Source organism: Epinephelus fuscoguttatus, linkage group LG2, assembly GCF_011397635.1.
Source record: "Epinephelus fuscoguttatus linkage group LG2, E.fuscoguttatus.final_Chr_v1".
Classification (NCBI taxonomy): Eukaryota; Metazoa; Chordata; class Actinopteri; order Perciformes; family Serranidae; genus Epinephelus; species Epinephelus fuscoguttatus.
The window spans coordinates 29,283,367-29,296,293 of NC_064753.1; the positions used below are offsets into that span (position 1 = coordinate 29,283,367).

General features: G+C 41.1%; 1 protein-coding gene across 1 annotated transcript in view; it reads right to left on the reverse strand.

Moving 5' to 3' along the window:
* Nucleotides 1–55: 55 nt before the first annotated feature.
* rras2 (RAS related 2) overlaps nucleotides 56–12,927 on the reverse strand; it is a 39,622-nt gene continuing 26,750 nt past the window's right edge. The window contains exons 2-6 of the mRNA XM_049599614.1: nucleotides 7,349–7,436; nucleotides 7,047–7,149; nucleotides 4,486–4,594; nucleotides 2,816–2,934; nucleotides 56–1,574 (exon numbers count right to left, since the gene is read on the reverse strand). Of these exons, the coding sequence (XP_049455571.1) occupies nucleotides 1,487–1,574; nucleotides 2,816–2,934; nucleotides 4,486–4,594; nucleotides 7,047–7,149; nucleotides 7,349–7,436 (507 nt within the window). The 3' untranslated portion in view covers nucleotides 56–1,486. The remainder of the gene's footprint in view (nucleotides 1,575–2,815; nucleotides 2,935–4,485; nucleotides 4,595–7,046; nucleotides 7,150–7,348; nucleotides 7,437–12,927) is intronic.

Sequence of the window (12,927 nt, forward strand, 5' to 3'; positions counted from 1 at the left end):
ATAAACATATAAAAATACTTGTCAACTAGTTTGATAAGAAAATAATGTATAAAAGTAGAGTAGAAACATTTAATCAAGTCCATTACTTCCATCATCTGATTTTCATGTTGTTTATATTACAAGATGATGATGTGAAAAACAAACTGCAGTACTTCATTTATATGCCCGAACAGAAGTACACAAGTGGAGAGGGAAGGCAGAACAGTATATTGTGTCTGTGGCGATGAGAGCTCCACAGGTGGCAGGTCCGCTGAGTTCATGTCCCATTGGAGAACGGCTGTTTTATGATGTGCATCTCAATGCTTCCACTTATTTTCCAAGTGACAGATCATTTAGGGGGGGGGAGAAATTACGTAACAGAATAACTCAAGGACACAAAACAAAAACATTGCCACTGTGTTATTGGAATGATATAACAGTAATTTGATCTATATCATAGACTGAATGTTTGACAGAAAAGATGCATTACATCGGAATGATCTGAACTGAACTCTGAAAGCTTCTTGATTTGCAACAAATGGATCTAAAAGTGAAATAGCGAGTGTACAGTGTTCAGTGTTTCGATCTGAAGTTATGTTAGTCGTCAAAGACACAGAATGTGCTACCAATAAATGCATCTACCGCTTCTTAGAAATCTGAGACAATGCATGACGTCCAATTCTGACTGAACCGCCACCTTTCAGTACATTGAGGAGACGGCAGAGGATAAGAATGCTTCAATCTATAAGACTTTTTAAAAAAATCAAATACAGTAGACACTCCATATTTGGCAAATTGAGATGAAAGCAGGAACCACAGACGAAGAAGAAGAATCCACTGCAGAATGCCAGAAAGTTCTATCATTGTAGCTTTAAGGGCTGTCTAGGCTTTATATTTATATACATAATTATATATTCACTTTCATATATGTAAAACCAAACTCAACCTCACACACTGTACTGTGGTGATTTAATAGATCATTAGAAGTACACTTTGAAAATCACAACAAATGTCACATATGTACAGTAGCAGATTAGCACATGGGAGTAAAGGTGGATATGGCACAACATACACAAAGCTTCATAAGGTAATCTCTCTGCTCTGGTCAGACACCGGAAAACTAAAGAAACTCATTAACATTCTGGATATATAGTTTTCATTCAATCTCGGTAGCAAGTACAAATGTCACTACAAGGCAAGAGAAGTCCTTCAGAGTACAAAACATTAATTTGTCAGGCTGATTTAGAAGGCAATGTTTAGTGTTGGGGACTCTCTCGTGTGAATTAGATTACGGCTGAAGGTAGAGTGGTGTTAAAATTTGGCATTGTCAGTTGTCCATAGTGATGTCCTGGGGACAGCAGTTCCTGGTCAGAGTATCTCAGAAAAGGCTGTCTGAAGTCATGCACGTGGAGAAGGCAGCGGTCAGTCATCCACTTAGGATGTGATGTCAGGCAGAGTGGGTGGGGTTGTAGAGAGTAGCTGCATGAGTTACAGTGATAAGGCCGACTCAGACGATCACACAATGGCAGCCGCTCTTGTCTTTCTCTTTCCTTGTAGGTTCTGGCGACGGTGGACATTCCTGTTCTTGGAATTTCCTGGGAGTTGGGAGAGAGCAGAACGATCATGACACACTGGACTTTTGCAAACTCTGGTTTTCCTTCCAAAATGCAGCAGCAAGACTCCTTACTGGTATCAGGAAGAGAGACCGTATCACCCTGATACTGGCCTCTTTTCACTGGTTACAAATGAAGAACAGAATTAATTTTAATTTTTTTGTTTGGTTTTGTTTTTTAAAGCGGTGCATGGGCACACTCCTGCTTACATCTCTGAACCGCTCATCCCCTATTCCACCTCCCAACCCCCAGTTAAAAACCAAAGGTGATCGAGCATTTTCAGTTGTTGGTCCTAAACTATGGAACAGTCTCATTAAACATTAAACCTACATAATTGTATAGACAGTGATTGACAGGATGGATCACAAATGAGGGAGACCAGTAGCCCAGTGGTGTCAGCATCAAGTGAAGGAGAGCACTGTGTGCCCCTGACAGCTTTAACGTCTGCTGCCTCGCTGGTTTGACGCAGTTGTGCCTGATTACACATTTCCACCCATGTAGTCGTGGATTGAAAACACAACTGCATTTACACTTGTGTTTAAAGTGGTCGCAATGCGTCCTTTACCACCTCCAAAGGTGGTTTGGCCGGTTGGATCACAATCCATCCTCAATTTTTGGGTGCATGTACACCTGTACTTTCATGCGGTCAATCACTATCCGATTGCAAATATGATCACCCATAACACATTTTACTGCCAGGTGTAAAGGGGGTCATAGGATCAAAAAAAAATGATGTCATTTGTGGGGTTGTCAAATCTGTTTGAACAACACACTCACAGTCCTGATGACGCAGATCACCTGAGTTTTGTTAAACTTAATACATAATGCCAAAGGATGTTTTTTTTAAATTCACAACTTGGTATCTGATTGTTGCTTATGTACTCATGATTAGGATCCATGTCTTTATTGGGGAGCTGACAGCAGATAAATGACAGTAAAAAAAGGAAAGAGAAATACAGAAAAGGTCCCTGACAGGATGTACCCAGGAGCGTTGTGATTCATGGTCATTGATTTAATCCCTCGGCCACCAAGGTGTCACCAGGGCACCCTGAGTCGTGAATATTTCATGTTCCATATGAAAAAAGCCCTCACTGTATCCTGCATTATTTACGGTTTCAACAGAAGTGCATGAATGTTCATCTTTTCAACCACTGTTACACCTTTGGAAAACAGCAAACCTGAGTCACTAAAAGATCTTCATGATGCCTTTATTAATCACCTACCTGATTACCCTAACCAGCTCGTGGAAAGCCTGGTCTACGTTCATACGGATTTTGGCTGAAGCCTCCATATATGTGACCTTCAATTGTCTAGCCAGCTGCTGGCCCTCTTCCTGGGTTACCTGTGGCAAAAGGAAGACATTTAGGTACAACACATGTAAAGCATCTTCCATAAACCCTAAAAATGAACAGGCATTCATGACACACTGAAACAAACTTCCTGAGATTTCTGACAATTTTTGCCCCCATTAAAGAGTTTTTCCTTGTCCACTGTGAAGGTCAAAGGACAGAGGGATTTCGTATGCTGTAAAGCCCTCTGAGGCAAATTGTAATTTGTGATACTGGGCTTTATGAATAAAACTGAATTGTCATGACCTTGAGATCCCTTTTGCTGCACCTAGTTTGCACTCCTCTAGCTAAGATCAGTTTAAATAAGTTGCCCTACATATTCAACATTGTTTACTGTATTAACTAATAATCCCTGCAGGAGCAAAGACTAATGGACCATTTACTGTAATACTGCTGTAGTACTAAATGCGTGCCACATACTTTAAGTGCATATGACACTGTATGAAGAATTCAGTGTGCACATGTTCAGACTTTCACATCCAAGTGAAAGTGACCCTTAATAACACTGAAAGAAGAACTTTGTTGTTTTCCTTTTCTCACCTATAAATATATCCAAGCAAAGTATTAAATATTTACATTTACATCACCACTTCTTATTTCCGACCAAACAAGGCTTCCTCCTGAGCCTTCACAATATCATCTACCATTTGTTCCAACACCACATTCGCTTTGTCCTCCATTACAGAAAAAGATGAAGCAATTTTTTTATATACATGTCCTTCTTTTTAAAAATTGCATCTCATTTTGTGATTTCTCCAGTGTAAAGTTTCTACACACTTAAATTAGTATGAATGCATGTGGGACGGCCTCTTTTTTTAAACAGCTGTGCAGAAAATCTGGACCTGAATAATGCAGAAGTAATTAGATCCAAAGCTCGACTCCCTGATGGCTACAGACCAGTTAACAAAAATGAGAAAATGTTAAGTAAAAACCAGATAAAACCAGATTTTTCCAACACTGATATAAGGAAATATGTACTAATGTGTTTGTCAAATGGCATAAAGTTGAAAAATCTATTCGTGGTAAATATAGTACTACTTTTAAGTGCTTTTATGTGTTATGTTTTTGGGCATCTGAGCTATCATCAAGCTGATTAGGTCATGTGTCGACAGCATAGATAGAATAGATAATAAGTAAAAGCCAACACAAGCTAATTTCACACTAAGGCTTGAAATACTAAAGCTGATCTCAGTGAATAAAACCCATTGATAATGATAAGTTACTTGTGCCTGTAAGGCTTCTTCTCACCATGAGGGGGTGGTGTGGTTTCACTACAGGAAGTGACGATCGACTGCATACCAGCAGCATCAAATTCATCATTTCATCACACTCCCTTTTCTCTCCATCCATCCTCCCCTCCTGACACCACCATTTCTACAGCCTCTCTTATTCTTTCAGTCACATCCTGTTGTATCTTGGCAGCTTTGCTGCAGCTGCAGCACTTGCTTCCACTTTCAAATATGCAAATACGAGTCCCTCAGACTGCTTGATATCATCTCTTTGTTAGTCAGTGGGTTCAGATCTCTGCAATCTGTTGGACTTACTTGTCTCTGTAGTTCCAGATCTGCTTTGTTTCCTACAAGGATCATAGGGAATTCATCTCTGTCTTTCACTCTGAGAATCTGTCTTTGGAATTTGTAGATTTCTTCAAAGCTGTAAAACACATCACAGTGTTAGGTTGTATTTTCTGCACAAACAGGTTATATAGTGTTTTTACATGCAGATGCATTCATATAAAAAAAGCACACGTGCCCGGCATCGCAGTGTTGCTAAATGACCCACCCATGCACACAAACACACCCTTCACCCAGAAGTTGGGGTCACCGCCACTGTGGATCAGACTGGAGAGCCGAATGTGTTAGCCAAGAGAAAAAAGAAGGCAGCCACGCTATTACAGAAACATAAAATGTGTTTGTCTGAGGCTGGGCTCCGTGCACTGACCTGACCGTTGTCCCACTATAATATAAAGGCCATGTGCACTTTTTCAACCAAAGAGCAAATAAAAATGTCAATCTGGGGGAGAAAAAAAACAGGCAGAATGCAACCACAAACCCAGGACGGCATTCCAGCCACGGGCCCGCAGACAGCTTGGTGAGCACATAGTAAATCTGGAAAGACTTGACTAATATAAATGGAGGAAGGAAAGACTGCTTACAACATAAACATTGGGAGGGGGCTGTGGGTGGGGGCAGGGGAATGCAGCTCACTGCACTGCTGGGCAGGGACACAAAGACAGTGAAGATGGGGTGTGACAGACAGACTGCAAGAAGAATACTATACAGTGTAATGTGAAAAATATTTCAAAGGTGACTCAGGCCACATAGAAGGGAAATCAGCCCTTATCATCTAGTGAGATTTTCATACAATCAGAGCCATATTTTGTGATACTGTTTATGGTCAACAGTTAATGTATATACATTCAGTTATTATAGCGCTGTCACTTCAGTCACTTCCTGGTAGACAACTGGCACATGAAACTGGCTAGAATATTCCTGTTGTCATTTTCAGGCATAACTGTAATATTTAAAGACAAGGTGGTCCGACCTATCTGAAGTTTCTGCTGTGCTTATTTTATGCACTATGTCGCTTTGCTAGCTTCTTTGATAAGTCAGACCTACCGACACGAAAGCTAAGCAATGTACTGCTACGGATGGGGGGCTGCAGCAAAATATATTTTAGCCACCTAAAAAATCTGTATCAGTTTAAATGTACACTATATCTGCAAAATTTTCCCTGCTTTACCTTACACATAAATTAATCAAGGCAGTGGTCGACTAGCTACTCCCGTGTTCTGTAAAGTAAAACCACTGTTTTATTACTGACAGTAAGGTTAAGTGGTGAAAATATTCTGAAAATGGTGTGCACTTAAAGTAATACTGATATTTGTAGGTGGCTAAAAACTAATCAAATGAGGCAGCATTTGCTCAGTGGGGATGCAGGAGTTTCTACCTGAACGTCACAGTAAACTGATTTGGTGTATTGGGTAAATTCTGTTTGTAGTGGCGGAGTCCGCCATTCTTGTGGTGGATTCAGATTTCCTATCTTGACCACAAGACACTGATAAGAAAACGCATGTAATGCAGTTTGTAATTGCAGTGCAATTTTTTCGTATTGATAACAGCCTGTTCACTCTTCACTTTATTAAAACAACCTGAGTTGGCTTGGTTGCACTGTAAACTGCTTTTCTATTGGATTTCTGACAAGGTAGCAGCTCGAGTTGTGCTGTAGAATTGAATTGCCCCTTCTGTTACCACGGTTACCACAGGTGTTGCCAAATCAACCAGGACTGGAATCCTTTGGAATCCAAAGTTTGGATTATAATCTTTAAAATTTTGGCCTTTAAATTTAGAAAAATCATCTTATTCCACACTGTTTTGACAGTTTGATTTGCCGTATATTCTGTATTGGCTTGTACCACCTCTTGATGAAAGCTAATTCATGTTTACACTGGGTGAAATACATAAAACCCACTGTTTTTACAGTATGATTGCGCCATTACATCAAGTGGAAATATTCTAGATATCTTAAGCAACATCCAACCTGACATATTTGGTGTCTTTGGGAACTTTCAGATCTCCACTGGAGGGTTAGGGTTAAAATAAAGTTTGAACAAAGCTAAGCTGCATGGCATGTGTTTGACTCACCAGTGGGTCAGTGGGGTTAAAGAGGTAAAAAGACTGTTAGTGCCAATACATACAGTTTACAGTTAATGTCAAGAAGAGATCAAAAGTTATTAAGTTCTAGTCTCTCATCTCTATACTAGCCCATGTAGTATTGCCTAAACAGCAAACAGGCTTTATATAGGAAGTTAAGGTACATGAATAAGTGACTTCAAGAAAACAGGATGAGGGAGAAATGTTAAGAACAAAAGAAAATGACAACAAGAACAACAGCGAGGGGGTCCGGAAGTACAGGCGGCAACAAGTGAGAGTATCGCTGCAAGATTTATGGTTATAGTGAAGCGAGAGGCAGAGGAGGGGAGAGAGAGCGAGCGAGTGCAATTGTGAACAGTAAACAGAGATGTGCAAACAGAAACAAAGAGAGAGAAGGACAGAGAAGCGAGCTCGTAGCTGTGCGTTTGCACATGACGAGAACTGTCACTCACCTTCCTCTGTCAGTGACTGAGAAGACGAGCAGGAAGCCCTCCCCTGTCCTCATGTATTGTTCTCTCATGGCTCCAAACTCTTCCTGTCCAGCCGTGTCGAGGACTAGAGAGAGTGTGCGCACACACACAGCGACGTAAATCACACACAAAGAATAACTTGCAGCAAAATAGACTTTTGCAAAGAAATTCCTCGAGTGCAGTATAATGCAATAGAAACACACAAATAGCCTGGGTGTGTAGACTTTGTGTGTGTGTGTGCATGTATTTACTCTGGTCATGTTTGTTCAGCAAAGTGCACTTACTGTCAAGCCTGGCTGCCCTTTCGTCAATCACACACTGCTTGGTATAAGAGTCTTCAATCGTGGGGTCATAGTCGGTGACAAAGTATGACTGCAGGAGAGAAAGGAGAGACAAAACAGAGACAAACTGTGAATATGTCTGAGGTCTACACACTTCGTCAGGTTGAGACAAGTCCTGTGTCGCAACTCCATAATAACTTCTATATACTGATTTTTGCAGTGTGCACACAAGACCAGCATGCTTTACTGTTATAAACTAACAAGGAACAAAGCAATATATGCACCTTTCAAAGGCATTCACTTTACAGTAACACTGCCAATTACCTTAGAGATATACTGTGCAGGATATTCATAGAAAACAACGTAGAGACTCATATGCCACATGTTTTTATGTTTACACCATGACTGTGTGGCTGGGTGGGTGGGTGTGTCTGTGGGGGTGTGGGTGGTTGGGCGGTGGATGGGAGGGGCATTTCTTCTAACCATGTAAAGCACTTTGTGCTACATTTTTTGTATGAAAAGTGCTTTATAAATAAAGATTGACTGATATAAAAAATGCTCTTAATCATCACTTATGGCTCACTAGAGGTGTGTGGTGGTATATTTATTTGCAGGGACTCTAGGTGACACCCCTCCAGCGTCAGTTTTGGACACTCAGGGGACTGCTTGTCAGTTTTTGCTCATTACATGCATTGTGTTTTCTCAAAATTAACTTTGATTTTCACAGGAAAGGCACATTTTCTGCTCATTAAATGTATTAGAGCCAAGAAAGTCCTAGTTTCCTATTATTTCTGATTCACTTTAATGCACCTCCTGACCTGTCATCTTGGGAACCTTTAATTAAAGGCAGGTGTGCTGAAGTGAGTGTGGAGTGTGGAAGACGCCATGGGGTAAAGCTTTAAGCGCCGTGTTTTTGGTTAATCTCGGTTTTTATTGTTTGATGAACTCATTTAATACCCCATTGATTTGAACTTTGTTTTTGTAAAGGCCTGTTTATTTGGGGAAAGTTTGTTGTTGGATTTTGCTTTCATTTTTTGAACGCGACAATCAAGACAATTGGTAGATAGTGTTATCTTGCAAATCTCCATGCATCCTGCAAATCAGTCATCTCTAAAACCAACTGAAGCCTGGATCATCAAATAGTGAGTAAAACTAAACCAAAGACAGTGAGTTCATCATATTTCACGTAAATGGCGTCGGTGGGCGGCTAATTTTGAACTTATTTGGAAGCTGCAATAAAATGCATATTGTCTCAGTTCAAAATAAACCATTTTTTAAGTTTACTTCCTTAGGTTTAGACAACAAAAGCATGTGGTTAAGACAAAAAATACATAATGGACTGGCTTAAAATACGAATGTTACTAATGTAATGTAACATCACGTCACATATGTCACTTGCGTGGTATGCTACACATACTAAAAGCTTATTAAAATAATTTAACTGACTTTTGGTGTCATTGGAGAAATGAACAGCGGTCTCCTGGGTGAAAGTCCGACATTTGTTTGACCCACCTGCCTTCTGCAGATTTTGTTGCTCTTTATACTACACCACTGTTCGGAGGATCAAAAAATGCTGTTGCCTGGTGCATCGGTATCTGATGCTGAGGGCCTCCAACCAAGCGTCAGTATTTAATGAGATAGGAGTGCAGGTTTGGCAGTGGAAGTCGGGACTTTTCAAAAAGGTGGCAACCACGTACCAGATTGTAAGCAGCATACATCCAAATGGGAACCAACACAGTGCAGAAAAATTAGCGAGGGAAACGCCAAGTGGATGAAGTTAGGGTTGGCTTTCACTTTCGCTGGCCAGTGGCCGACATTTCCTGCACAGTATACCTTTAAAGAGACAAAAAATTGTTTCGTTTTGTCTTCTAAGATGTTCCTGGAGCAGTTTCACCACCATGCACAATTATTTCATTTCCTTTGTGCATGGTAGGAGGACAGTGTCCACAGTTTTATGACTGTCCTGTGTACACTTTATTTTGTCACCAGCATCAACACACAACCATACACTGAAATCTTGTTTAACCTAAGTATGCACCATGGATTAAAGGCACAGATACAGTCTATAAAATCAGCTGGTTTTATAATGAATGGATATGAGAACAAACAACTACTCTGTCCTTGTGTTTTGGTTACAGCAGCCCAGACAGCCTCAATGACCTCTACCTTTACAACCGTACTGCAGACAGGAGGTAAACACGCTGTCTGCAGACACTTGCACAAAAACTGTCATGTAAATATTCCCTCACACAACAACAACCCCTGCTTAGGCTCAGACAGCAGGCTGGTTTTTCATGCTAACAACCCATTTTACAAGATGTTTCCTCAATTGCAGCAGTCACACCACTCACTCCTGAAGGCTTTGATTCTTTTATTCTGGGGCCAATATCTGGTCTCCTAGTAACCTAAACTGGAAGGGTGGGGCCAGGGGGCAGGGAGCCAAGAGGAGGAGGAGTCATGCATTTTTTACATTTTTCCCATGTTTTGTAGTTCTCGCTCTCCTCGGGGACTAGTTAAGTGGTGACAGCTGAGGGGAGTGCTCGGGGAATGTCAAACCAACACCCTAAAACACGGTGCAATCACGAAGACAGAACATCCAGACAAGACTCCCTGTCATTGTAACAACAAGCCAAATTAAACTTTTACATTTACATGTCAGGTTGTTTGTGTGTGAACGTGTGTGTCGTTTCACAGGTTGTATACTGTTTGTTTGCTGTTATTGGGCAGCTAGGGACCTGTACTACATGTCATCTGACTCTCTCAGTATAGACAGCTGATAACATAACAGGAAAAAAGAAGCAGCTAAATCACTTCCTTGATTGTGATTAGAGCCTGACTGATGCATCTGCATAACTATTAGCAACCAATTTTAGCTTTACAGAGACATCAGTATGAGGTTATATGTTGGCTGATAGTAGGAAGTAAGTGTAGGGAAGTCCAGAAATGCCTTGAACATTAGTCTAAGGTCAGTGACAAACTGTGGCCAGCTACGTCTGCAAGTGACCATTATTTTCATCGTCAATTAATCGTCAATTTAATGATCATCTTCTTGATTAGTCGCTTTGACAGAAAACATTTGCTATGATTTTCCCAAACGTTTTCCCAAAGGCGATGGATCCGAATTACTTGCTTTATTTGACCATCAGTCCAAACTCTAGAACTCTTTTACAGCAAAGTAAAGCATGAAATCCTAATCTTCAAGAAGGTAGAATTTTGGTTTGAAAAGTGACTAAAACAATTATCATTCTTACAATATTTTCTGATTAATTTTCTGTTAATTGACTTATCTACTAATTGCTGCAGCTTTATCACCATCATTGTCTTACAGCTCTAGAATACCAACATCAGTAATCGCCTCAAGCTCTAATTTTGTTATGTGGATGTTTGTGATTCCAACTTATCATCCCTTGTATGCATATTCTTTCTTCTCACCTGCAGCGCTCAGTTGTTGCAGGAGATGCAGGTAATCTCTCCCTTTCACTCTCCTGTCGCTCTGCAGCATGCAAGCTGGCCTGTGTCACATCCACTCACCACTGTTCAATAATTCATCAGTATTACTGTGTATCCTAAGAACATGCTTCACTGCACTGCCAGTGTGCCTTCAGACGACCAGACAGAGACAGAAAGAGACTGAGAGAGTAGGAGAAAAAAAAAAGCTGCTTGTGTTTCTTGTCCCTCCCACCACCAGTACCACCACTCTCCCAGCCGTTGCTTCAGCACGTGACCTCGGCTTCCCGTCAACCTCTTATTCCTATTCTGTCAACCTCGGGCAGCCGCATTGAACGCCGCACTCCTCTGGCTATTCCTCCCCTCCCTCCACACGCACGGGTAGTGTAGCTGCCTCGCGCTCTGTTCTGGCTGAGCTGATTCTCTCAGAGCCGTTTCCCGTGATAGATGAGGCTGTTTTGCAGTGCCAGCAGCACCAGAGCCAGCACTAACAGGGCCGGAGCTCAGCCTGGCCAGGCGATGGTCTGGCTGAGGGAGTGCAACATGACTCAGGAGGACTACCAATAACTATGTGACATAAGCCAGCCTGAGTCATGTCCAGTAATATGACCTATAAATCCTATATTGGTGCGTGACTTCATCAGATGTACCAGGCTCCTCAAACAGAATGAATCAGGTTGTATGAGTCAACTAGAGCTGCCCCAAGGTTTTTGGGGGCAACAGCACCCACAAGTTACTTCTACATCCACCACCTACAATTAGGGCTGGGTATCTAACCTCAGTAATGTCTGAAAACATACCAAGTAGCAAAAACTGTCCTGAAAGATAGCATTAAGTGCTGCGTTAGGTTTTTGTTTAATTTTTTACACATTCTTTGATAGAATGTTTCCTAATTGAAATCGTAACTTTGTCCATTTTATACAATTTCGTTGTGGCAAAGTTCTTGTACAGTTTTGTTAAGACAACATCAGGGTTGAGTCGCATAATCACATGAAAGGATTATCCAGTATGGTACTTCATGTGAGTATGAGTATCCCAGTAAAATGTGTCAATATCCATACTTGTGATGAAGAAAAATCCTCAGTTGTGTAGCAGTGTTCAATCTCTTACTGTTGTAAGAGATCATAAATATAGCAACTTCTGATAAACCCATATCAATTTCAGGCTTAAAATAACAACTTCTGGTTATATCCCACTCATTTCTACTCTAAACCAGGCCCAGTCTGAGTACAGACACAGACACCGACAATTTTGTGGCTGAAAAGATACAAATAAAGATAAAAGTGTACCAGCTCATCCACTGACAACATTAAGCACTGCTGTTACATGTACCAAAAAGGGTTTAGGGAATGTTTATATTAACTAATGATATTTACATTATCGATACATCTGCCTTTTTTGTATTTTTACAATTTTTACTTTAGTCAAAGAAAACTTTATTTCCATTTGCAGTGTTATATTTGGCTATATGGCTCTGTTCTGGGGCCTCTCTGCTCTTCCATGCACCTACGTGAAAAGCCTTAATGTAGAGAGAGCACACCTCTCTGCCCTTCCACGTGCAAACGAGGAAAGACTGAGGCAAAAAGAGCAAACCTCCCTGCCCTTCCATGCGTCTACAGGGAAAGCCTAAGGCAGAGAGAGCAGCATCAAAGACCCCCCGAGAACAGAACAGAGCAGCATCAATGACAAACAGAAATGGCACTGATAAGTCAGACACAGCATGAAAAGGAGGAGCTGGGGTTGAAGCAGGTTGCAAAGCAGCTTGCAGAGGAAGCAGCAACAGTAGGCAGGCCAGAGCAGTTTAAATAGGGCGCCCTGAATGAGATTCGCCAATTGGTTGCATAGAAAGGAATCATAAAACACAAACATCTATCAGCTGACTCCCTTCCATCAATCAGCTGATCCATCAGTTGATTGGACTATTTGAGATCAGCTGATGTAGCTGGGATGTGAGCTGAGCTTGACATCATGTCCTGCCTGAAATATATGCTCAATTTAATTGATTGTTTGGTCTGGAAAAAGGTCCAAAAACACCCATCACAGTTTCTCAGAACCCAAGGTGTCGTCTTTAACTGTCTTGCTTTGTTCGACCAGAAGTCCAAAACCAAAAGACCAAAAAATTACTGAAACTATTA